The 26781-nt window shown below is 47.3% G+C and overlaps 1 protein-coding gene across 4 annotated transcripts in view; it reads left to right on the top strand.

Annotated features, from left to right (window-relative positions):
- CAMTA1 (calmodulin binding transcription activator 1) overlaps positions 1 to 26781 on the top strand; it is a 314118-nt gene that overhangs the window by 277425 nt on the left and 9912 nt on the right. For 2 of the 4 annotated variants that reach the window (XM_050909535.1, XM_050909537.1), the window contains exons 11-22: positions 10796 to 10935; positions 11180 to 11376; positions 11726 to 11804; positions 12662 to 12977; positions 13367 to 13890; positions 15088 to 15275; positions 15694 to 15940; positions 16431 to 16502; positions 17467 to 17487; positions 19820 to 20013; positions 20192 to 20266; positions 25265 to 25295. In XM_050909535.1, coding sequence (XP_050765492.1) covers positions 10796 to 10935; positions 11180 to 11376; positions 11726 to 11804; positions 12662 to 12977; positions 13367 to 13890; positions 15088 to 15275; positions 15694 to 15940; positions 16431 to 16502; positions 17467 to 17487; positions 19820 to 20013; positions 20192 to 20266; positions 25265 to 25295 — 2084 coding nt within the window. The remainder of the gene's footprint in view (positions 1 to 10795; positions 10936 to 11179; positions 11377 to 11725; positions 11805 to 12661; positions 12978 to 13366; positions 13891 to 15087; positions 15276 to 15693; positions 15941 to 16430; positions 16503 to 17466; positions 17488 to 19819; positions 20014 to 20191; positions 20267 to 25264; positions 25296 to 26781) is intronic. The other 2 variants (XM_050909538.1, XM_050909539.1) reach the window with 2 other exon arrangements.

The following is a 26781-nucleotide window of genomic DNA, read 5'->3' as shown; positions in this document are numbered from 1 at the left end:
GGGAGCGGAGCGGGGCAGGGCCGCCCGCCCGCCCGCCGCCGACACAAGACAATGGAAGGCGGCGGCCGCAGCCGCCTCCCGCCGCCCGCGGCCGCGCCGGGCCGCCGCTGAGCGCGGGGCGGGGAGGCCGTCGGACGGGGCTGGTATCCCGCTATGGCGGCGCCGGGGGGCCCCGGCGTGGGCTGAGGGCGGCGGCGGGACCCGGCGCTCCCGCTCCCCGCTGAGGCAAGCCTGAGCCGAAGCGCCCGGCGGCGGGGTCTCGGGGCTGCCTCGCCGCCCCCCCCCAGCTCCAGGCGCCCCGAGCCCGGCCAAGGGCCGCTGCCCGGGCGCCCCGGGGCGGGTGCCGGCGCCTCCGGTACCTGCGGGTGCGAGAGGGTGTTGGGCGCGGCGATGGGCCCTTGGGCGCGCCCGGGGTAACCGGGGCCACCGCCCCGCCGGCTCCCAGCCGCTCGCCTGACCCGCCGCCCGGGACACCGGCGCCTGCGTTGGCCGTCCGCTCCCGGTCGCGCCGTTCTGGTGGCGGGCTCGCCTGCGCGGCGTGCGGGTAGGGCGGGCGGCAGCCGCGGAGCCGCCCGGCGCTGCGAGGCCGCGTTCGCCCGGTGCGGGCGAGCTACGGCAGCCGGCTGCCCGTGGCCCGGCTCCGCGCGGAAGGGCTCGCGCACCTCCCCGATGCGGGACCGCGCCGCCCGGCGGCCCCCGAGCCCGCTGCCGACCGGAGCCCTTCGGTCCTGCGGCGCTGCCCCTCGGCTCCAGCACTCGGGCAGCTGCGCGCAGCGCCATGGCCCCCGGCCGCTGAACGTCGCCCGGCGTCGCCTTCTGCTGCGGACGGCGGGACTCTCCTGCTGCCGAAACATGCCAGCGAGCGCTAGCCCCTGCGCCGCGGAGGTGCGGAGAGGGCACAGCTGAGACTCCCGCCAGCGCTGCGGTAGGACGGAGGAGCTCCAGCTGGCTGCGAGGATGCGAAAGACGACAGCCAGGTCTGGGGGGGAGCCTGCTCTGTCCGCCCCTGCTGCCGGGTCTGCGCCAGATGCTGGCTGGAGCCTCCCACTGATGCCTTTGTAGACTCCCAGGTCAGTCCTCTGGTGCCAGATGTTGTCGGTTTATTTACCTGGCAGCAGGTAGAGGTACTGCGGAGGGGTCCGGGACACCCACCGTTTGTAGGTGGATGTGCAGATCTGACAAAGTACTGCTTCCAGTAAGTATTACAGGATGATGTGACGTGCAGTATTTGTTTGGGTTTAAATCCGCATGCTTCTGTGTTGTCCGTCACTCTGCTGTACTTACAACGTGAATGTGTGCCTTTTTAAGCTCGCTGTTCCTCCCCCTTCTTCTCCCTGTGCCCCCGGCTGTGGGACGCGGTCGCGTTTCCATCCACTCGCCCTCCCTTGTTGGTCCCCAGCCCTTCCCGGGTGATGTTACCGTGCAGGCTGAGTTGTGACAGCACTTTTATTGTAGCATCATGCCTGCAGAAGGACGGATTACATCCTAACACCTCTAGCTCACAATCTTGTATTCTGAGTTGGTATGGTGTAGGATGAGGTCAGGAGCCCAAACCTTCCTTGGGGAGTTTAGGAACGCTTGAAGCACACACCTGCTCCGTGCCAGGTTATTGCAAAACTTGTTTTGCAGGGAGCTTCATCAAAAAGAGTAGGAACAGGAATTCAGAAGGCCATGTAGGCCACTCCCAGTTTAGAGATGGAGTAAACTTGACTGGTGTCTGACTTTTTGAAAGCTTCCAGTGAAGGAGCTCTCAGTCTCTCTTGCTGACCTATTCTAGTGTTTCACAGTTCGGTAGCTTGCAGCAGTTCCTATTTATCTAATTTTGCAGCCAATGGAGACCATTTTCTATCATTCTGCTCATCAGTCTGGTGATTTCTGGGTGAATATTTTGTTTCTTGAGTTTGCAATTTTTATGAGACAAAACTTAGGTCAGAATTTTTACTGTACTTACAGTACCGTAGCACAGATACTGCATAGTGCCCCGTGAGGTGCTTTTTTCCCTGTTTATAGCTCCTTTAGCAGGTAACCCTTGGAGGAGGGAGTCTCCGTGAGCAGTGGGTAGCACTGTGCAGGCGAGCAGCAGCACAGCATGTCCTCCTAGGCTGTTGCTCTTTGCATACATCCAAAAGCACAACATCTTTCATAGTGTTGGCACCTATGGGAAAGCGCAGCCAATTTCTGACCTGAGATGCAGAGTGTGACTGTAGGCAGCCAACTTGTTCTTATACAAATTACGAAATAGCACAAGAAGTGACATCTTCAGCAGTCTGCCCTACCTATAAAATACATCAAGTCCACATGGCATCTCTAAAACCTTCCCTGGTTTGCTGAAGTAGCTGTTCCTGGATAGCATGAAAATCTCGCCATCCCTAAGCTCTGGGTAAGAGAAGCCTGGGGGGAAGAAAAAAAAAAAGGCAGCAAGTGCTTTATCGCTGTTGGTATAGAGACTGCCACTTGGGGAAAAAGTCAGCCTGAGCCACCCCCCTTCTCCTCTTCTCTAGTAATGGCGTGATAAAGAAAAGTAGGGGCAAGTACCATCTTTTAAGGGGGCACTGGCTGCTGGGGATGATAGGAACAGAGTAGTCCCAGATGGCATGGGAGTAATAGCTAAAGTCCCACAGCATGGGAAGAACTATGGGAAAAGTGTTGCCGGTAAGAAGTCTTGCCCTGGTAGGTGGATTAATGGCTTAAAATCAATGACAGTGCCTGCATGTGCAGGTCTGGATTACTTCGTTATTCCTGCCCATGCCTAGTAGTGTTTATTTCTTCTATGAAAGCACAGATCTTCTTCAGCTGTTGTTCAGGCTCGGAGTGTAAATACAGTGTTTTCCTCGTCTTGTGCCTCAGTCGTTGTGGCATTTCTCACTAATCAAAAGGCCTGGAAGTGGCCTGCCTCGCTAGCACGGATATGCATTTGTCTTAGAATATTAAGTAAAAATTTTAAGTGTTTTCAGCTGCTGGTAGAGACCATGACCTGTAATAGCTTGCTGCTAAACAGAGCTTTTTGTAAGATGCATTGAGGATGCTACTGCAGTTTCATTTCAGAAATATGTGTTCCTGCAATGATGACACCTCAGAAATAAGTACTAAACCAGATCAAATTGATACTGCGACATGGAAGGTGTTCAGGAGTTTTACTGTGTAGAACAATTGAGCAAGATTTTATAGGCAAGTGACAGATGATTTGTAAAATAGAAACAGCAGTGGCACTCAGAGAAGTGATGTGTCCTTAGACTGCTTCCATCCCCACCCACAGCTTGTGCTGGATGAGAGAATATAGTGTGCCTGACTTGCTCTGCAAACAGAAAAATGTCTTTGCACTGCATGGTTTTTTTACAGTGCTCAGCTATTGCACTTGATAAATTCAGTCTGCCTGCGTTCATACAGTGAATGTTGTAACACAGAAATTGCCGTTAAAGGAACTGCACGTGCTGAGAAGCCAGTGCCCTCCGAGTGGCTTTCTACCTTCTGAGTATTTAAGAACAGTACTTGGCAGCACGTTGAGATGCAGATCTCACACAGCACCTTTAGTTCAGTGCTTAGAAGTCTATGGAGAAATAATTATATCCTGGGCAGATACTGCCCCAGTAGAATGTGCAGGAGATCGTGCTTTAGTCCTTGCAGTCAAATACTGTCTGTCATTTAGGTTGTACAGTGTGGCAAAAAAACCCCGACCTCCAGGTGAGAGTGTGAAAAAAGAGTAAGTGGTATAGACACTGCTCGCTGCTAAGAACTGCTGATTTATTTTTCATCAGTGCAAAGCAGTATTTCGTCTGTAATAGTTCTGGCTGCACTGCCATGTCGTGAGTGGTACAGACAGTTTCTTGCTGGTTAAAGCTTGCTTGGCAAAGGGATGGAAGAGGAGATGCTTTTGGATCTTTACTTGTCCAGTAAAGCAGTGTGCAGAGATTAGAAAAGCAGCACTCTCTGCTAATTTCTTAAACTTGGCTTGTCAAGCAAGGGTGGTCTTGTCACTCACTGCTGTATGTTGGTATCCTCTTAGCTCCATACCTGGACCATAGCGGTGTTTCGGGTGCCATACAAAGAAAGTGCATGATCTCAGACTTGATGTCGCCTAACGTGGCTTTACTACATTTTGTAATAAAGCGTGAGCAGGAGGCAGTGATTTGAGCCGGTGCCCACCCATCGGGAACACTGCTTGCATAGCTCAAAGAGAAATAATACAGTGTCTTTGGAAGAGGTCTTCGGGTTAGAAGATGGGGAGGGCCGTGCAGAGGAGTGGGCTATCACAGGGGGGCAGGTGAAGCATTGCACTTGGAACTAAGCTCTGCAGGACAGCCATTTCCCCCAGATTTGGTCCTTGTTTTTCTACACCATTTAGGGTGGGGACTCCACCGTTATTCTTGTTACAGTCTCGAGTGTCTTGTCTCTTGCTGGCAGGATGACCTGGCTGAATGAGGGAGTGGTAGAGTGTCTTTGGGTAGTTCTGCAGGACCTGTCCCACTCGGTGTACAATCACAAACGTTTCTGGCAGCAACCCTGTTGCCTCCTTGCATGGAAGAAACTTGTACAACGTTTGCAAGTGCTGTGTTTTAGCTATCCTTTTAATATAGGGTACCCGCAGTCGGGAGCTGTCACAAGCTGTTAGTAGGCTTCACAAGGCAGGTGCTTCTGCAGTCTCAGGTGAAAGCTTGTGTACTGGGCGTAACTGTGCAAGTGTACGCGCTGTAGCTCTGTAAAATGCTAATTGATGTAAATAACCATGCATCCTTAAAAGACTGGTACCAGAATAGTTTTGCCTCTTTAGAAATGTTCTGTGCATAACTTGCTATTGTTACTGTAATCAGTAATAGGCTCCCTCTGAGTACAAATTAAAAAGAAGCTCGTTCGGCACTCAAATGATGGTTCATGTTTCAGGGAAATAAGTATGAGATTCAAACCAATTTCTTAGTACGGGTCAAAATCTGGCCAAGCAGCTCTTTCCAGTCCCTCACTGCTGGGACAGTCAGGCTCCCCTCAGGCTGCCGGTGTTGTGGAGCAGCCCAGCCCTGACACGACACTGGAACCACTGGTTTTCTCAGGAGGAGCAGACCCTGCAAATAAATACCACCATGAATAGTTTTGCTGCGTTTCCTAGGCTTGGTTTTGAGTCCATGGGATAGCTTCTTGCTCCTTCATAGGGAAGGGCTGAGGACAACAGAAGGGAAAATGTGGTGGAACAGATCCCTGCATTAACATGTGACCCAGCGGTGCACTTGGGGCTTGCAGAGTTTCACAGAAGGTGCAGGGCGAGAGGGGTGAAGCATGAGCGAGTGGGTGCGTGTAGCTCCATCAGATCCCGAAAGCTTCAGAGCTCCCATCGGGTGAAGGCAGCTGCTGGTGGAAAAGCTCTGTGAGACCAGGCTGTCCTGCCTTGCCGGGGCTCGGTCTCTTCACAAAATAGGCCCTTAGGGCCTAAAGCCATCACCTCTTCCTGTTATGCTAAGGAATAATGGGGAGAAGTAATTCCGATGTTATGTTTTTATTGTTAAATTTGAGGAATAATAATTTCCAGAAAAGATGCAATGTTCGGAATGTTTTCTGTGAATTTATGAGGTGTCTTGGAGATACAGAGATGCAGTCTCTTTCATCACCTTTGGTGGAGGCAGTCTTGAAGAACAGCTTTAGAAACCTTCTTTGTGGTTTCTTAGAATTCTGTACTGTTTCTTCAGATTTATATGTAACGGGAAAACTCAAGAAATGGAAATATTTGCAAGTCTAATTTTTTGACTCACAAAAAAATCTGAAATTTGATCATCAAAAGCGGAGTCCTTGGGTAAAACCTTAAATATGTGGATATGTTTGTATCCACGTGCATCTTTGCTGCCTTTGGAAAGAGCTAGGGTGCTTCCCAGTGCAAGACATCTCCTTGTGCTGCGCTGGAGCAGTTTAGATTTCCTGTGTAATGTAGCAGGAGAAAAGCTTATTTTGCCAACTTGATTTGTATGCTGTTGAGCTCTTGTCTTCAGTGCACTGCGAGATAGATACTTGTCATGAGATCCTCTGTTGAATATGAGAGACAAGAATGTGAAACTGTGTTCCTGTAACTTCATTGCCTGCTAAGCAGGTGGCTCTACACAGACCCCTGAAGTAAGCAAGACAGAAAAGAGAGTGACTAGCAAAATAAGAAATAAGAAGGGATAAAGGGTCTTGAACTTCTCAGAGTGGTACCTGTAACGTTCAGCGCTATGGCTCTTGCAGCCCATTTCTTAATTATTGCAAGGTAAATTGCATAACTTCAGACAGCTTGGGGTTTTTTTGTTTGTACTTCATTCTTGTCCTGTTTGTGGTGGTTGGGCTTTGCTGACAGTGCTTTTTTGGCAATTACGGTTTTCACAGGAAAATGTGTTAGAGTCAGCAGAACTGGGACAGGTTTTGTAGTGTTTTCTTTACCAGAAAACATGGTTTTCTTTTGCGATGGAGTACGGTACTTTGCTTAAAGAATGTGTCGTGGCGTCATCTGATACCTTTATTGTTGAGCTGGAGGATCTTGTTTCAGACCTCAGTTATGTTCGGTACATAACACACAGATGCACACACACGCGCAACCCTTTGCTTTGCAAGATGTGAGAGGTTTTCTTTCGGTCCGATTTCTCTAAATTTTACACAGCTGTCATCCCTCTATATAGGTTGCTAACGTGGATGCAGATACATCAGTTTTTAAGACAAACCGGGTGTATTGCATACGACTCGTGGTATGTAAAGCTGACTTTGTTTTTGACCCTGTTGAACCCAGGACTATATAAAGGAAAGAAGATGTTTTCATGCCAGTTTCTGTGGCATAAGTTGTACTTTTATTTTCAACATGATGGTGTTGTCCTTAGGGATGGAGCTGGCCAAGTCCTGTTACTGAGAACACAGAAGTGATAATGTTTTGATACAAACTGGCAAACTTGGGACTTACAGAATATTGATTCCTAGGAGATCACTTAAAGACTTACCCTTTAATTAGGCCCCTGCAAAATCTAAGTTTTCAAGGTACAAGATCATCTTTATTCTTTGTAACCTAATTTTAATGGCGTAGGACTAGTGCAGCCTGGTAAAATAGTTTGGAAGTTCACCTACCTGTGGACAGTTGATTTTTAAAACGATCCTGAGAGATGCTGCAAGAGTGCACCAAGAGGAGAGTGTGTAGAAATCGATATTTGTATGTGGTTTACTTTTGGGAGCCTAACTGAAAGCAAGCAGGTTCCCTGGCCCTGCTCCAAGGAAGGAAGGAAATGTGCTGTTTAGGGGCTTGAATGACCCGGGGATCTTCCACACAAACAGTGACGTGTGTTGTTGTTGCTGCAACCTGGGCAAGGCATCCGTTGGCTTGTTAGCAGTGTGTGAACTGTGCTGACCGTGGTCCAAATGCCGTTACTCCGGCATGCATCGAGGCCTCCGTGTAGAAGAAGAGGAGCCTTTCGTCTCATTGCTGAGTCCAGGGGGAGCCTCGGGGGAAGGTGTCCTTCCCTTTGGCTGTTCCTCTGTGCTTAGCTGTCCTTGTTTTGTTTTGTTTTGTTAAGGGTGTACCAACTCTGGCAGCATAGCTAGTTGCCATCTTCCTTTTCCTGTTCTCGCTCTCCCACTCCCACCCCCCTTTTTTTATTTTCTTTTTTTTGGTAGACTAGTGCAGTGCACGCACTTCAAGTGACCAGTCGCTTTTGAAGGGGACACTTTGGAGTACTTGATGCCACAGAATTTATTATGGAAACACTATACATAAATAATTTTGAAATTGCCATCAGTCGTGGGTTTGTTCTAGCTGCTTAGGTAGCAAGTTTAATCACCTGGAAAATGGGCAGCATAGAGATACTTTCCATGCACTACTGCCCCACTTGCCTTATTTGCTGGCTGGAGCTTTCTAATCCGAGGGTGCGCCCTGCTGCTGAGTAAATGCCGGTAGCCTCTGCTAGACATGGAAAGGGCTCCCTTCGCTCTGTGCTGGCACTCCAGAATGTTTGTTTCTACTTCCCATCTTACTAATAGTGGCATATTTCTGACCTGCCTGTAGACTGAGCAGCGATTTAGAATGATCTATGAAAACCACCGTTGTCTTGGTAAGATGCTGAAGGTTACAGGTTGAAGACTGTGATGAGTTTATAATGTCTATCCTTCAGACTCCTGTTAAGTCAAACAGATACCCTCTGCTACCTAAAATCAGGTAGTCCTGCCCTAAATACTTCCCGGGAGCACTGTCCAGGTGTCTGAATAGGAATACGTGGGAGCACTAGATGCTGTTTCAAATTCTGTTTCCTAAGAAAAGTTCTCTGCTTTTCTTTCTTTGTTTTAGTGTTCCCGTCTGGGGACAGTGGTGGTGACAGACGTCCCTTTAGTAACTTCAGTCCTCCGACGAAAAGTGCCAGGAAGTGCTCAGTGTCATTAGCTCGGTATCGGGAAAGGTGGAGGCTTCACGCGTTAGAGATCACAGAGCCTAGAGAGAAGAGCCTGGAAAATGATCACAAACATGAGGCCCTCCATTTCTGTTCCACAGTGGTTTCAGCTTGGAAAAAAAAAAAGGGGAGGGGGGGAATAGTAATCTGCACAGCATACTTCTGCATCTGACTGGAATCATTTCCTCCTGCTGTTTCTGTCTGTACAGAATAATTACTCTCTTTTGACAGCTAAATGGTTAGGAGCAAATCCCCAGTATCTTGCAGCCCTGGGCTTGTTGTTGTAACACACCTGTTCAAGCCAAATTTCTTCTTCTTTTAAAAAGATGCTACTTTTGCCCGTACAAGGTTGAAGGCTCAGATCCGATACCTGGTGTGTGTCGCTACTTTTAGCGCTAATAAAACGCAAGTGCTGGCCACCCAACTAGAGAGGGTGGCATTAAATGTGCAGAACGGAGCCGTTAACCTGCGTGGCAAACGTGGCCGCTTTTCCTGGTGCCTGAGTCGTAGTAGCTCGGTTTGGCACAGGCCTGCGGGGCGAGGGGATGGCTCAGCGGTGCCAGGTCTCTGTCAGTCTCTGCAGCGTACGTGCTCCGCCTGGCAATGGGGAAGGAGGAGACAGCGACATAGACTGCACTGCAGCACACTGCAGCACTCCCGGAACAAAGACTTGCTGGGAAAACACGACTTGCGTTGCTGCTGTGTGCTGACCGCGGTTCAGAGACGGGCCCTGAGACCGCATCTGTGTTGTGAATATTTCCTCATGTAACTGTCAGTCGCTTTCCCAGAGGCTTTGCAATTAACAGGACAACTGAATTATTAATAAGGCACTAATAGTAAGTAATAATGTTTTGGACTAGGCGAGGAAAGACCATAGTGAGCTCACCTCTGAAGTGAGGTTAGAGGGGAGGTGCTGGCTGCACTCCTGTGTCCCTGGCTCTTGAGCAACCAGGGTGGGATGCTGCATTACAACCCGTTGGACTGGCCAGAAGGGAGCGGAGCTCTTGTCTACTGTCAAACCATGGCAGCCCTTAGGGAGAAGGGAATGTCTTTAGCTAGTGGACCTGAGCTGTCTCTTACCAGTGGTCTGCAATATGGTCTTCAGCGCAGTACAGCAGAGGGATCCGTATCTCTCTAATACCCTCTAGTGAGATTGTGCCTTGCAGAGCGTAGTATACAAGTAAGTACTCCTGCAACCTTCCAGGGAGGACTCTGCATGTAACCAGGTCACTCGGAGAAGCCTTTCTCTTTTAAAACTTGATCAGAGCTTGTTCATTTTGATGCACAGATTCCTGTTACTGTCAGCGGGCTTTGTTCTGGGGTTATCAGTGCTCTGCACTGCCACATCATCTCCGTGGATGCATGAAACCAAACAGGATGAGGGTTGTCTTTTCCCCAGAGTTTATACTATAAGCTGTTAGCACGATAGCAAGATTTGTTAAATGTTCCCTGTCCACAAAATTACACTGCCCAGCTTCACGAGCTGCATGAAGCTTCTCCCTTATGGGTCACAAGACAGAAGGAGCCCTCTGTGTTTGCAGCCACGCGAGCTGCACTGAGTGGCCCTAAACACAAAAAGATTGAGTTGATCTCTACAGCATCAGGTTTAGCAATGTCCTATTAACCTATCCAAATCTCCCTGCTCCACTATTCAAGCATTAGTAGCTGTATCATAGTGCTAGGTTACAATGCAAGGAGGAGAAAATAACTGATACAGCCTTTAGACTTCTGCAGAGACCAGAGGGCTCAAGAGTTGTACTGCTTTTCAGAATGATGTTACTGGATTATCAGTGCCCATACTCTGTGATTTCTGGTGGGTCTGTTTGTGGCACTTGGCTGAAGCTCTTTTCCAAGAAAGGGAGCCTGTCAGGGAAAGGAGCAAGTGCCTTTTTAAAGGCTCCTTTTTCTATGCACAGAAGGAAGCAGAGGAGTCTTTTTCCTCCAGGTACCATTATTGCATGGTTTCAGGAGGCAAGCCAAGCTGAATTTAGGACTCTTGTAAAGTAGGGGGATTGCCTCTAAAATGGAGAGTATTTTGACAGATATGATCCTACTGAAATGCTGTCTGAATGGTTATATTTGCTTGGGGTTTACTTGTGTTTTCAAAGAAGCGGCATTACCCCAGTCCTTTATTGTGTGTATACAGCAAGAATCGCAAGGGAAGGGATCCGTCTTCTGCCTGCGTTTTTCATTTTTCTGTCTGTTTTCTTTAAGGAAGTTCTCTGGAATTGCAGTCAAAGGGCTGCTGCAGGAACTTGAAGAGCTAGGATGCTGCAGGGCAAGTGTCCCTGTGCATTGCCAAGCAGAGCAAATCTCCTGTGTGACTTCCAGGATAGCTGTTTGTGGCTTCCTGCAGTAGGCTGCCAAAACCCGAGCTTTCTTTCCATGGAAATATCCTTATTCGGCTTTCTCCAACCTAGATAACCAGTTCAGGATGTCAATATTGGAGCGACTTGAGCAGATGGAGAGGAGAATGGCTGAAATGACAGGCTCCCAGCAGCACAAACAAGGAGTAGGAGGCGGGAGCAATGGAAGTGGGAACGGAGGAACGCAGGTGCAGGTATGAAACCCGCTGTCTCCAGGCACGGCAGCTTTATGCTTTCTTACCAGAGTTTGGGTTTTGGGGGGTTGGAAAGGGTTATAGTTTTTCCTAAACAACAAGTCTGGCTTGTGGGTGTCTAAGAGCAGTGGGCTTTCACTCGCATTTGCCACTGTCTCAGTACTTCTAGAAGTGGAAGGCTTCCTGCTCGGGGCAGGTTGCAGCTCCCCTCAGTGGTTAAACTGGGATGTGTGTGGTGTTTCAGTGCGTTTCTGGGACTGGGACACTGGGCAGCTGCTTTGAGAGCCGCGTGGTGGTGGTGTGCGAGAAGATGATGAGTCGTGCTTGCTGGGCAAAGTCCAAACACTTGATCCATTCAAAGACTTTCCGAGGAATGACACTGCTCCACCTAGCCGCTGCCCAGGGCTATGCTACACTGATCCAGACCCTCATCAAATGGCGGTAAGACCCAGCCCGTTGGACTCTTGGGTGTCAATACAGGCATGGCAGAAGCATGTGTAAGCTCTGCTTGGTCCGGGTTTCTGGTTGTCCCTTACAAACAGCCAAGTCCCTGAACTTGTTCCTGTCCCCTGATCTGACGGGACCTGTCTCTTGAGAGAGCACGTCCAATCACTGGATGTATCATGCTCTTAAAGTCTCTGGTGGGGGCACCATCTGTAGTAAATATGTGTGTCATGGGCATATGCGTGGCCACTTCTTTGTGGTATGGTGCGTTGGGAAAAGCTGTGCATTTAGGCAATGATCCTCACATGGCTACAGAGCATCATTTGTTCTGTTGTTTTCTCTGCAGCACCAAACATGCAGACAGCATCGATCTGGAGCTGGAAGTTGACCCGTTGAATGTGGATCATTTCTCCTGCACTCCTCTGGTAAGAGTAGAGACTGAAACTTCTGAGAGAGTCTGAGGACCCTCTGGAGTTCTTCCTGATGTGTTGTTCTCCTAATGTATTTCACGCTCTGAAGAGTAGATGTTTCTTGTGTGTCCTTGCTGTGTAAACGGTAAGACACGGCACTATCAGCTTCCTGGCGTTTTGTTGAGAGAGACCACACAGAAAAAAACCTTGTCGTTGAGTAACATGAGGAAAGGGGACAGACAGGTGGTTCTGGTTTGTGTTTTACCCAAAATCTAGTCTCCACTATCATGCTCGGGAAAGGACTTTACATGCCTTCTTTCAAGTTGTTCTCTTTGACTGATTGACTGTAGAGGTTGTAAAGTCATTACAATATCTTGGTCGTTGGAATCATGAAATCATGACTGAGAACTTAGACAAGCAAAAAGCCAAAGCAGGTGGAACCAGAAGTGCCAGTTTACAACAGCAGAGTGTTGATTTTATTGTCCCCAAACTCTAGTCCTGTCTGCGCGTTTCTGATCTCAGAGACTCCTTTGTGTATGAGGCTGTTCTGTCTCTGCAGTGAAGCTGGTGTCAAAAAAAAAAAAAAGCCAAACCCAAAAAATGTTTATTACTGAATAAGAAACTGTCAGACTGTCAGCTTCATTTGACAGATGGAGGTTTCTCTGTCACAGGAGAGAATAGCATGCATCTAATCCTCCGTAATGGCCTTTTGTCAGGATAGGACATTTATAAAAGCCAGTTGTTGGGGTTGAAGCATGTTACTTTTGCTTATCAGAGTCATTTTATTGTGAGCTGGGGACCAGACTCCACTGCGTTAGCAAGAAAGGAAGGAGAAGGCAGATCGCCCAATGGGTCAATTGTCTTTTTTTTAGATGTGGGCATGTGCCCTGGGCCACATGGATGCAGCAGTTGTGCTGTACAAGTGGGACCGCCGAGCCATCTCTATTCCGGACTCCCTTGGGAGGCTGCCGCTGGCCATTGCCCGGTCTCGGGGCCACGTGAAGTTGGCGGAGTGCTTGGAGCAGCTGCAGCGAGATGAGCAAACTCAGCTCGGGCAAAATCCCAGGATTCAGTGCCCCTCAAGCACAGACTCCAACACAGAGAACTGGGTGTCCCAGTGGCACAGTGAGCTTATCGCCTCTCAGGAGCCTCAGAAGGGAGTCACTGTGATTTCCAGTACAAACACAGGTAAAACAACCCTGAGGGCATGCACAGCTTTGCTGACATGTGACGTGTGAAAACCTGGGGGCAAGGAGCTCACCTGGGCGGCAGATGCCACCTGTAGCCCTGCTGTCCATGCTTAGTTCTTCTTGTGAGGGCTCTGTCATGTGCTCCATGCACTTGCATAAGTATCGAGAAGAGGAGCGAATGCCTGCTTTAGAAGGACGTGTGTATCTTAAAGAGTGGTTGAGGTAGCATCCTCCCTGGGTGATAGTAACTCCCTTTGCACATACTGTCGGGTGTCCTAGAGCATGGCACAAACTTCCACCTGCAGCTCTGTGGCAGAAGCTGCTGTAGTTCCCACAGCGATCGTGGGTTGCATGTTTCATTTTGACCATTGATCTGTTTGTTTCCAGAGCTGAGACGACCAAGATCAGAACCTTCCAGTTACTACAGTAGTGAGACTCAGAAAGATTACCCTGCACCCAAAAAACATAAGCTGAGCCCTGAATATTTTCAAGCCCGGCAAGAGAAGCTGCTTTCCACTGCGCTGAGCCTGGAACAGCCAAGCATCAGGAAGCAGAACTCCAGCTCCAAGCAATCCGCCACTGAGACAATCAGCCCCAGTGAAGGGATAAGGGACTATGGCCGGGAGCTCTCCCAGCACATCCCAGAAGTTACTGGGTACCGGGGCTCTGGCAGCCAAGCAGGCATCAAATGGAACCCAAAAGACATTTATATTGGTGTGTCTGCAGTGCAGGTGGCAGGGAGCCAGAAGGGGCCTGCGCTGGGGAAGGACACTGTAGCCCATCGGCTACGCCAGCGCGAGCAGATGAACGTGCTGATGATGGCTGACAGGGAGATGGTGGATGCAGAGCTCTTGTCCTATAGGGACAATGCAGGGGATGAGGACTGCTTACACCACATGGATGACTTGCAGGTAAACATACCCGTAGCACCAAGATCCACAGTCTCAGAGAACGTGGTGGCTGCACAGAGGAGCCTAATTGTGAGAAACTTCTGTGGAGGCCTTTAAAGACTCTGAATTGTGCTTTGTGAAAGGAGGTGGTCATACAGTCAATGTATACTGTCTTCTGGTTTCAAAGGGTATCCTTTCAGCCCGGACACAGAGGCTAATGGTTAGCATTTAGGGTCATGCGCTGGCGTACGCTTCAACAGTGTACAGAATGCACAAAATTGTTTGCAGTTTTGCAAGGAAAAAGGAAAAAGCAGAGCCTCCTGGTCACATCAGTAAATGAGACCAAGGTGGCCCCATAGTCCTTCGGGAACTGGGAAGCAGTCCCTACGAAGACAAGGTGACCTGAGAGAGGCAGTGCTGTGGTTGCAGGCCAAGCCGCTGCACTTGAAAGGGCAAGGAGGTAAGAGTGGAGAAGGGGAGATACAGTGGGTTTGGGGAAGGAAAGATCCCGCCAGGTATGGAATAGAGGAAACACAACAGAAGCAGGACACACAGATGAGAAGTAGTCACTGGGGGAAGGATACTGTGTTTGGTCTTCTCAGCGAAAAGAGTAATGGGAGCACAGCCTACATGCGCTGCCTTGGCATCTCTAAATATTCTCATCTTGCTGGTGTAACACGGATGAAGTAGATCTTTGCAAAACAAGAACTGTTTTCTGTTATCTGTCTTAAAAATTCCTGTGAACCTTGGCAGGTGGGGGGATATGGTTCAGAAGGATTCCTGACAAAGCTGTGGTCCCAAGGGTTTTAACTTCTCTTGATGTGCCTTTATTGTCCCATCATGCTCTACTGCACATCTCGGCAAAAAACCGGCAAGATCGCTTTTCCTTTGGAAACAAGATAGTAGTGACAGCTGTCAGTAGCGTACAGCGAAGGTCTAATGACATAAACCTTTCACCAGATCTCTTAGGCTCCCCCTAGACTCAATGAAAAAGAGGTCTGGGGAATATGAAACCCTGCAGTGCTTTGTCAGAAGAGACAGCAAAGCAAATGAGCTGTGGTTAATGAATTTCTCTCCAATGCTGAGACAAACAGTAGACTCCAGCTACCCCAAGTTTGGGGAAAATGGGGCGGTCTGTCCGAAGCTGGGCTGTAACATGCAAGCACAAGGCTCCTGCTACCACGCAGCAAAAGCTTGCTCTCCTCTCCCCCTTCCCAGGTGAACATGATGACACTTGCGGAGCACATTATTGAAGCTACGCCTGACAGGATCAAGCGGGAGAATTTTGTGCCAATGGAGTCACCGCTGGTGGAGAGAACGGAGAGTGCTGCCATGAGCACCACGATGAGCTGGCTGGCCAGTTACCTTGCTGATGTCGATCATCTGCCAAGTGCTGCACAGATAAGGTCAGTAAAAGCTGTGAAGTTGCTCTGGGTTTTTGAGTGGTCTGAATGCTGGGTAGCATGCGCCGATTCTTTAGCCTGCAGATGCTGTTTCTCAGCGGGGCTCAATGCTGGTGTTCCAAGCCCAGCCACACTCTCGTGATCAAACGTATCGTTGCCGGCACAGCTACAGATTCATGGAAGAATGGGAGTGCATGCAGCAGGAGGGGAAAGTGGCCACAAGGTCTGAGTTGTGACTTCTCTTCCAGTGCCAAGTCTGTGCAATGCATTACAGGCAGGCCCAAGAATGTGGGATGTTGCTTGGAGAGAGGGAGGGGAGCACGAGCTTCTGCATTGAACTCAGAAATGTTGTCGTGCTTATCTGTGATGCCAGCCCAGGTGCTTTGTGAGCCAATAATTCCTACTGTGATTGGTATTTCAGAAGTCTGTATAGTGAACCCCTGACCCCTTCTTCGAACACCAGCTTGAGCCCTGCAGGCTCACCAATCAGTGAAATAGCTTTTGAGAAACCCAGACTTCCCTCGGCAGCAGATTGGTCTGAATTTCTGAGTGCATCCACCAGCGAGAAGGTAGAAAATGAGTTTGCACAGTTAACTCTGTCTGATCATGAGCAGAGAGAACTCTATGAAGCTGCCAAACTCGTCCAGACAGTGTTCAGGAAATATAAGGTACGTGGCCAAAACGTCCAATGTCTTCCTTGTTAGGTGTGAGAGAGCGTATAATTGGTTACAAAACAAAGTGTGGGTAATACCCACTCCTGGGACAATAATACAGTTTCTGTCATAACCTTTTCAATGCTTCTAGCATTTGCTTGTTGATGTTTACACAGCTACTATCATACTGGAGAGAGCATGCCATGCCATATCACGCCTTCTGTGCCGGAACAGCACTCACAAAGCATATATCCTCAAAATACACCCCAGAGGTTCTGGTTAGTTGCCTGCTTGGTGTAAAGATCAAGTTTGAGGGTTTGTCCCTTACATGAATTGATGGTAGAGACATCTCCAGGAAATGCCTAGACCTGAATCGGACCAGGTAGCACTGATAGGAGGGATGTAGAAGCGGGTGCCCTGCGAGCTACTGTGAGCCACTTAACGTAATCTGTCCTGGTTTTTGGTGCACTCTGACTACTTACTGCTTCTTTCCTTCTCCACGTAGGGTCGTCCTCTCCGGGAACAGCAAGAGGTGGCTGCTGCTGTTATTCAGCGTTGCTACCGAAAATACAAACAGGTAATCAAGGAAGTGAAATTTTATGAAACACATGTAAGGGCCATGTACACAGCCCTTTGTAATGGGAATTATCCCACTGTTCCTCCTGTATGCTTTTTGGCATGCACTAATGAAATACCCTGCTCAGGCAAAATTGAAAAGGGAAGAAAATTCATGTCCTGAATCTTAATTTTAGAGGAAGTCCTTGAAAGGATTTTGTTTGTGATGATACCTGCATTTTTGCTATGAGAGAAGGCAGTGATGTATTCCATATTGGCCTTTATGCATGCTATAGCCTGGTGAGACTATTCTCTGACTAGTTGCTTGCCAAATTTCATTGTGAAATTGAAGTTGGTTTTGCCTTTGATAAAGGCGAAGATGAAAAATAGGTTGTTTTATTTTGCACATACTAAACTTTTAAACTATGGGAAGTCACATGTTTTAGCTTGATGCGAGTTGTTCCAGGACTGAGACTGTTCTCCAGACTCTAGTTGGAGACATGCTTTTAGGCTGAGTTCTCAACCCCAGAAAAAGAAGATACTTTTTCTTTTTCCTTTTTGGTTTTTGGTTGGGTGGTTTGTGTTTTGGTTTGGTTTGGTTTTGTGGGGGCTAGAGCCCACATCCCTCTTTTCACTATAGCCTGCTAGACTCAAGCTGTCTGATGCCTGGCGGCACATGACGTAAAGTGAAAGGCAAGATGTCTGTGCTCTTTTACGACCTTCAAAAACATTTATTTGGGAAGCCTTTCTAGTGTTAGGTGACTGCATCATGATTCACATTCAACCTGTCATATGGCTGTCATTCTAGAGTGATGCTTCCTGTAATATGGAAGCTTAATTCCTTTCAAAAACTGCTTGACAAACTGCTTTGTCTTGGATCCTGGAGTCGCTGCTTTTTGAAAGAAGATGGTTTGGTTTTTTTTTATTTTTTCATTCTTTATTTGCAGAACTAACATTAACTGTGTATTTTTCTGTTTCTCCCTAAGCTTACTTGGATAGCCTTGAAGGTAATACAAATACAAACACTATTTTGGAAACAATTCCCCGTGGGTCACTAACTTTCACATTCAATATAAACCAGGAGCACCTGGCATTTCTCTAAATGTTTTAATTGTATCCACTAATAAATACCTGTGGTTGAGAAATCACTGACAAACCAAACCTTATGGGAGATACGTTGGGGCTGCCGTGCCACAGCGTATCAATGTAGTAGTACAACTTAAGAAAGAAAGAAAGAGTCTCCTGCTTCTACAGGTACTCATATAAGCAGTGATGGGCTGAGGTGCGGGGAAGGTTTTGAGGCCAGTTTCCAGAGGACAAGCTTTCCTTTGTTGCTGCTGATTAGCAGTCACTCGGTGACCTTTGCCTTGGCACTTGGGAGCACAGGAGAACATTTACTCCACCCATGCAGCCAATGTCCTCTGCATTCTGCTTGCCTGCCAAAGTATTTTGAACATTCATCTTTGAAATACCTGTGCCCTGAATTCCTAAGACCACTATCTCATGTACGTTGCTGCCTATACTGGAGGCACGACTGTTGATGCCAGTCTTCAGTTGTTCATGGCCAGTAGTTTTCCACTGTAAAGATGGACTTCCCAGCGGTGCAACATCTTGCTCTCATCAGATACTAGAATCAGCAGAGCTTTTCTCAGAGCTACCCAGGAGGCAAGGCATGCTCTTCCTGGAGAGAATGTGTCCTCAGGGTAATTTTCCATCCACAGCTTCCTCCTGCACCATGGGTTTTTGTCAGGCAAGGTACTGTTCTACCAGCGCAAGTGAGCTGAGCTTTCTGGGGTCGCTGTACTAGCTGAGGCTTACCACTTCACGGAGGTTAGGTGACTTCTCCGTTTATCCTCTTCCCAGCTGGAGGGAAACAGAGGAGGAGAGGGAGCAGCTAAACAGCGAAGTGGGTCTTAGAGTTGAATGCAGACATACTGGGGTCTAGTCTATCCAGTGACTGCTATTTTCTCTTTCACGTGCCTTATTCCTCTATTATGTTATTGTATTGCTGAGATCGGCACAGGCTTATGACTAGATTTGAACAGTCATAGCCTACATCGCAGTTTCGTATTTGAACCCTTCTATTCAGGGGTTTGTAACTCAGCCACAGAAGTCCCATCTGGGCTAAAATTTGAAGGAAAACCATGACCGGCCTATGAGTGGACTTATTTAAAATAGCTACTTTAAAACCATAATCTGATCCATTTAATTAAAAACGTTAAAAGAAAAAAGAAAAGAAAACAAACAAACAAAAAAAATGGAAATGAATAATGGCAAAATATAACTGCACCTAATGACTGCTTCAATTCCAAAAAGTGAAATTTGGTAAATGGTGGTCTGTGATGATATTGGAGGTTTTTTTGCTTTGGGGTGATGTTGGGGGGGGTGTTTGTTTGCTTTTTGGCATTTTTTTTTCCCCAATAGACAGGAAAACTCCATTGAGATATGTTAGGGCACTGCCCTGTACAGGGCAGTGGCTGCTATTTCTGTGTCTCGTCTGTCTGATAAAGTGAGCAGAAGTCATAGCTGATAAAATATCCAGGAAGAACAGATACTTAAGTTTTGAAAGTGTTAAAACTTTCAAAATAAGATCAGTAAACACTGCAAACTTCTGTCCTAGTGTTAGTTCAGAGGTACGAGTGCAACTTCTGTACATTGTTCTACATCTCTGTCTTAAAAAGGACTTCAAAAAATACACATGAATGCATATGGTTCCTGTTAAGCGGCCATCTACTTGCGTGCTTTAAAAGGATGTAGAATAAAGAAGATTTTCTTTTTAGGCGTTTGTGCCTGCTTTATTTGGAATCGTGGGGCTAGAAATAATACAGTGCAATAGGACAAGGGATAATGGTTTTAAACTAAAAGAGGGTAGATTTAGACTAGATATAAGGAAGAAATTTTTTACAGTGAAGGTGGTGAAACACTGGCACGGGTTGCCCAGAGAGGTGGTAGATGCCCCATCCCTGGAAACGTTCAGGCTCAGGTTGGACGGGGCGCTGAGAACCTGGTCGAGTTGAAGATGTCCCTGCTCATTGCAGGAGGGTTGGACTAGGTGACCTTTAAAGGTCCCTTCCAACCCAAACCATTCTGTGATTCCTGTCAAACTGTTCCAGGGGCAGCAAAACAGGTAGTTGCTTTCTTGATGCGGCCTAGGTTCTGCACCTGATCTCACAGTTGTTCCAGTTTGCTGTCACCCTTTTCTCATACAGTTCCCGATCGGCGAGTAGATACTCATTTGCTTCTCATCATGTCTTAGTGGCACAAGAGTCCTTCAGCGTAGGAACCTGCTTCTTGCTGGTTTTATTGGAACGCCTCAGCTTCTCTTTGTTTCTCTTGTAGTATGCACTTTATAAAAAGATGACGCAAGCTGCCATTCTTATCCAGAGCAAATTCCGAAGTTATTATGAGCAGAAAAAATTCCAGCAGAGCCGACGAGCTGCGATGCTGATCCAGCAGTACTATCGCAGCTACAAAGAATGTGGGAAGAGGAGGCAAAACCGGCGGGCAGCCACCATTGTACAACAGAAACTCAGGTGAGCTGTTAGGATGTTAGATGCTACCAGGATCTTTATATATTGTTTTTACATTCATCAGGGCTGTGCTGTAATTTACAGACAAAGGCCAGTGGTTCATAGGATAATTATTCTTGCATTTAGTAGTATTCTCCCCAGTTTTGCCTATACTTCAGTGTTGGGTTTTTTTTGTGTTCAGAAGCAGTCTGCTTACCAAGAAGCAGGATCAAGCTGCTCGCAAGATTATGCGGTTTTTACGACGCTGCCGCCACAGGTATGACGCTATCTTTTGGTATCTGCCCTTCATTAGAGCAATGCAACAACATTCAAGTGTGTCAGCAATGAGTGCAATGTAAAGGATAGTAGAATCAGCGCACTGCAGGTCTTCTAATCAAAAAACGAAGCCCAGCTGCTTCCAAGACATAGTGACAAAAATGAAGTCTCTCACGTAGGGCTGTGGCTGACAGAGACTCACGTTCAACTCCATTGCTGATATGGTAAAGCAGCCCAGGTTGTGTTGGGCAGACACAGAATAAGGAAGCTTTGAGCAAAGCAAGGCATGTGACTTTAAAAGTTGGACTCAAGGAAGTCTGGAAAAAAGCTTACTGAATCATAGCTACAGCTTGTAAGTGCTGCACAAAGCATTCATGGTATGTGGGAAAGTGCAAAATGTGACAATATCTGGTATACGCTGGAAATGCCTTTAGTTTGGTCACAGGATCATTTGGTAAACTCTGATCAAATATGGGTTCTTTTTAATGTGGATAGGTGGAACGTGCCAACAGAGCAGCAGACAAGTTAGTTCACGTCAGCCACTCCACACATACCTCAGTAAGCTGGGAGTACAGACACAGACATGAAGATGAATCATCTCCTGCCAGTGTGGGAACCTGCGCAGGCTTGCCAAAGCGCTCACGTGGCAGCTAGCGCTGCCATACCAGTACTCTGCTACGTGCAGGGCGTTTGTTTTGATTTTTCAATGAAAGGATCCCATATACGATCAGGTTGCAAACCGGAACTTTCCCTAGACAAAAGTGAATTCAGATGTTTCTGACTCTGCTCCCTCCATTCTCACCACACGTGCATTTCATCCACTCAGGAGCTGGTCAGACCTGATGCATTTTGAAGCATGTCTAGTTCAGCCCAGTGATGTTTGAACAAGGAGAGCTCTGAGAGGCAGAGAGGCATGTGGTAGACTTGATTTTAGAAACAGACTCGGTCCTTTTGTAGGATTTTAGAGCTGCAGTTTGCAGGAGGTCAGTGTGGCTCATGTTGTGGAAGGACATCCTACCTGCAGGTTCAGTGCCAAGTAACGTGTGTGGACAAGAAAGAGGGCTTTATAGTTTCCAGGCCATTTCCAAATGCACTTGAAACAGCCACAGTTGTTCATGAAGAAGCACAAGCGGCTTCTTGCTCTCAGCGGGGCGCATGGGAGAGACCGAAAGGTTTGTTTTGTTGCGTTTGTTGGGCAGCATGTCCCGCTGAAGCAGGCGGAGCCTCAGAACTTCTGTGTCCTCTCAGATCCGCTTGAGATCCAGGCAGTCCCTGGGGAAGCCACGTGCCCGTTTCCATCCGTGGAGGCTCTGGGGTCAATCTGCCCGAGGCTCTTGCAGCCGACTCTCCCTCACGACTAGCTGTGTCCCTGGGTTTCCCACCAATGTCCAGGATGCGCTGCGCACTTCAGCCACGCTCAGTTATGCCTCCAGCTGTCGAGTAACCTAGACTTTCCAGGGCTTAAATTCCTCATGATTCCAGCAGTTTTTCTTGCCTTCAGCTCATTGCCTTCCTCTTTCTCAGCGTCTCCTGTTTCCTTGTAGAGCGAGACCCTGCTCATTTGCATCGCTGAAGTTTGCAGGCAAGACCCTTCCCTTTGCCTGTAGTCGATCTCCCCTCTCTTCAGCAGCGTGGTCGCTGCTGCTGTGCATCTCTGGGAGACGGGTTTAGCTCTTGGGTGTTTATAGACAGGAAATAAAAACGAAGAAGCGGGGGGCAAGAGGGGATCCGCTGTCAGTAGGCTCGCTCTGGCTTATGTCACGCTGCGCAGTACGTGAATTTCTGCAACAGTGCAGTCCTGTCTGTGTCCATAGGCGCTTTGTTAGCGGTTGTGATTACTTGGGAGTTCATCCATGGTTCTTGGCTAGGATGCAACAAAAGAAAAAAGTAACTTATTTCCACTGAAGATGTTAACTGTGTTTCAAAACTGCCTTGCTTTTCCTTCTGAAATAAAAATGATCACACATTCGTGGTCATGTACTTTCTCCAAGCAATCATAAGGGTTTAAAACTGTGTTAGTGTAACTAATGTTAATAATTGACACAAATTTTAACCGGGAGCATTCTGGCACCGGCAAACGCTAAGAATAAAAGCAAGACTTGCCAAAATGACAAAACCAGCATTTAGAATCTGCTTCAAAAAGACATGAATTTACCAGCCTACTGGATTTACAGAACTGTTTACAAACGTGACAAGTTTGGGCCTCTTTCCCCATACTCCTCCTGCTTGCCGAAAAAGCTCTAGCAAGCAGTTGCGAAGAAAGACGTTTTCCAAAACGTGCTCTGTGCACTTAGGCTGCATCTGTGATCCTGGGATCACACTGCGGGAGTATCTCATGGACCCTCGGACTCTCCGGGCTGCCGGTACCATACAGAGAGATCTGGTCCTCGTGCTTGTTTGCGCTCAGTGAAGAACAACGCACAAATCAGGTTCTTAGAGCTTTATTACCACACAGGGCTTTGAAGACAAGTAGATTGAAGTCTTTTTGCTTGTGTACACAACTGCAAAGGAAAAGTATAATACTGGAAATGATACAGATCTACTTATTAAAACAGCTTCACTCGCTTCAGCGTCTCAGCTGACTCAGACTGACCGGTTTGCTTCCTCGCCCCCCGCCCCGAGGAGGAGATCCACGCGCTTTCCCCAGCACAGCCGTATCCTGGCGAGACCACCCGCATTTGTTCCCTCCCAAGCTTGGCTCTGCAAATCCCCTTTCTGAGCTGCCGTGTTCGTGGTGCATGTACACTGGGGTACCAAGTGGAAGATGAGGGAATTGCTTCCTTCTCACCTGCTCTTCTTCAAGCTTTCTGAATTTTCTTTTCTGTGTCTTCATAATTACATTTATTCCTCACTGCTTGACTTTTCTTGCTTACCTCCTTCTAAGTATACAGTAATAAAAATGAGGGTGTTAAGTAAGTTTAAAACCACCTCTATGTAAGCCTCCTAATTATATCCGTTCAGCCTACTGTGCGTCCTGTGTAACGCTCACACAGGATACGGCTGATGCTGATGTGACTGGTACTTAGGCTAACAGCCCCACGCGCTGTTTCAGGAGTACTGCTTGTTGGAATCCGATGGCAGACTCCTCTTGAAACGCTCAAAATTGGCACACTGCTGCTATAAACAAGAAATTAAGAAAGCCCCAGGCTCCATGAAGAAATACTTCAGCCATCCAAGCTCCTGAACATCCAGGGGCAAGCCATAACAACTAACATCTAATGTTATTTAATGCTCTGTAGCGTAAAAATGGCACTGTGGAGCCACTTGTTAAACCACAGTGCCTTGTCAGTACAAGGGGTAGAAATGGCAGATATTTTTGGAAAATCTGAGGGAGTGAGAGACAAGAGAGCATGCACAGGAGCATCAAAGAAACAGGATCTTGTAGCAGATTTCTGTCGGCTGATAGACAGAGGTGGGTAAGGAGGCCGTAAAAGCCACTTGCGGTCTGTCCTAAGGATAGTGAGCTAAGTGAAAAGGCAGTAAATTCTTAAAGTTCAGAAATTCAACCTTAAAAAAAAAAAGAAACTGTTTAACCTAGGTTTTTGTCCACAAGCAGATTCTGTTGCTGGGCCAATAAATGACTCTTACTAAGAGCTTATTCTGTAGCCTTTAGGCAAGATTTTCTCAGGCTTTCCCCTGGCAAACATCTGGTTGGTTGTTTTTTTCCTATTTTAAATTGATTGAAGTCTACTTTAAGCCAATTATGAGAACTCTTTCTCTGCTAGCATTCAGAACAGCTTAAATGGTCGTCTTGTCCTATTTTGCTTATTAGCTTTTTGGCAGAAAGGCTCAGTAGTGCAAACATGATTCCTATCAGCTTGAGGATCTAGGGTGCATAGGCGTGATGGTCTTGTGTTTTCTGATCTCCTGAACTTACGCTTGTTGCCTGATCAGATGGTATTTCAGATGTTTTGAGTTAATGAGAGAGGTTCTGCAGTTGGAGCTCTCAGTAGTGGATGCGTAGACGTTGATGAAAATCGGAAAAGAAACGTAAGTTTTGGTCGGATGTATTCTTAGAGAAGATGCTGGAGCTCTAGTAGCTGAATATTATCAGGTGTCACGGAGACAAAAGTGGTCATTCATCAGCAGCAGTCATTCTGACGGTCAGACATGTATCGTTTCCTTTTGACTTCGGAAAAAAAATCGTATTTATCCATCTATTGTCATATTCTCAAAAATCTGGTGAAAAACATGCATCAGCCATAACATGGTATCAACATGACTTGTCACAGAAGTGTTGTTTGTTGAGAATGAGAAGTAGAAACTTCCTGGCCCCCCAGGCGAGCTTTGCCTGTGTTCCCGTGGTGCCCGGACCTGTCGGCTGGCACTTGACTAACTGTCAACCTAAAACTTGCCCTTACACCTACTGTGAGTTGAGCTGTCTCCTGGCACGCTGTCCCGTGTGAGGCAGAATCGAGGGTTTGCATATGTAATGGTTTTGGAAAGACTCCACCTGCTTAGTGATCCCCAGATATGACACATCTAGAGCCGCCAGGAAATGCGGGAGCTCCGAAGTGGGTGTGGGTTTGCTGAGCTGGATCCATGTGTGGTCCATACAGTCAGCTTTCACTGGGAAGGTAACCTCCTATTTCCTATTCTTTCTCTGATTCTTAGGAAAAACGTACTCTTCTGAGAGGTATCTACACCATTGCCAGGCTGTGATTATGATCTGCAGTGTTTTTTATGGAGTAGCATTTGGAATGAGATAGAAAACAGGTGATTGCTGCACGGGAAGGCAGGATGCAGCTAGAAATGCCATGGAGACGACAGGATTGGGTTTACTTTACTTGCTTATTACATCCTGCCCTAAACCACCTGAACACAGGACTGTCCTTCCCTAGTAAAGACGAGGAGTCCCGTAGGCAGGAGTGGGAAGGGTTCTTTCTCTCCAGGCAAGCAGAAGTGTTGTCTCCTCCTCCCTGAAGTGAAGCTCTTGGTAAGGTACGGTTATTGCCATGTGTGTGCTAATAGCTCTTTGGTATTGTTTTGCAATCTGAAGCCCACTGGTGGACCATAGGCTGTACAAAAGGGTGAGTGTAGCTGCCTGCTAGCCAGGTCCTCTCTTCCATTTTAAATATTTTTGCTTTCTGCTTGCTTGCATGGGGCTGCAGCCGAGATATGCCAGTAAGTTTCACCTCCATTAATTATATAAAGCAGAATCCTGTATAAACTAACCCTACTGCAATGACTAACACTGCTGCTTTTATAACAGGACAGAGCTCTGCAGTAGATGTTGCCAATGCATGAACGTGTGAAAAAGGACATGTATATTCATCATGGGCATGCTTAGGTGGCGTTGTCGGTGGGATATTTTTTCAGTATCCAAAATGGCTGTTAGTAGGTTTTGGAACTTGACGGGGTCTGCACTCACACACACTCAAGGAGTAACGATGCCCTTTGTCATGGGACTGCGACAGCAATTCAGGCTAGATCGTAGGAAGCTGCAGTACGCATGCAGCCTACTCTAGATGGGTGTTTGTTTCTGCATGAGCCAGAGAGAAGCAAAGAGCTCCTCACACTGCTTTTTACTCCCTAAGGTGGTTAAGCACCAATGCTTGCCTTCTAGAAGTTGGTCTTCGGTAAGTTACACGTCTGGTTACCTTACTAGGGCCAGCTTTCTGACAACTGCTTCTCTCGGCTGTTAGTCTGTGTAGTGGGAAGGAAAACAAAAAACCTGAAACGAAGATGAAGGTGCTGTAATTGTGTTGTAGGACCGCGGGGTTATTTTTTGTCAAAAACTGCAGTCGGAAGTGACACCATTTGTGTGCTTATTACTACTATTTCAGCAAGGGAGGAGAGGCAGAGGGAGGGATGACCTGGACTCTTGCTTCCACCTAACGTTCAGAAAAGACAACTGAATTGTTGATCATGGAGTTTTACTGACTTGGAATTGCAGAGATGATTTTTATGACTTGGGAGTGAGAGTATGAGTCGGGCTTAAGCCTGCTGTAGGCATCGTTATTTGTTTAACTATTGAGCCTAACAAAGAAGCGATAGCTAATGACATCTCTTTCCAAACTATGACTTTTGTGCTACCATTTTTTGGTCACATATCCTCACTTTTTTACAAGTAACAATCTAGGTTCTTTACTAATGACAAATGAAGTAAAAATTGGATGAAACGGGGACAAAGGCCCAGATGTGCCTTAACTGTTTAAGTGCCACTTTCATGGATCTTGCCCTGATGAAGAGAAACGTTACTGATTGCAGAGGCACCAATGCTGTGAAGTCGTTAGCTGGAAAACTATAGCTCCAGGTCTCAGCACTTATGGTAATGTGCTTTACAACTAATGCAGGTTAATTCAGGAACTGTGTAAAAATAGCTTGTATTCTCATAATGGTGGACTGACTGGGTGACTTGTTTTTACTAACCTGATGCTTTGTGTATAACTAGGGCTGGTAATTTTTGGTCTACAGTTGGGTGTCTGGTTTCAAAAGCCTCTTGAAGAAAAACCAATTTGTTTTTGAAAAATAAAATTCACTGTAAGTAACTTTAAAAAAAAGTCATTCTGATTA

This window comes from Gymnogyps californianus, chromosome 21 (assembly GCF_018139145.2).
Source record: "Gymnogyps californianus isolate 813 chromosome 21, ASM1813914v2, whole genome shotgun sequence".
NCBI classification, from domain to species: Eukaryota; Metazoa; Chordata; class Aves; order Accipitriformes; family Cathartidae; genus Gymnogyps; species Gymnogyps californianus.
Note: the sequence above shows the minus strand (reverse complement) of the source record. Positions and strands in the feature narration are given on the sequence as shown.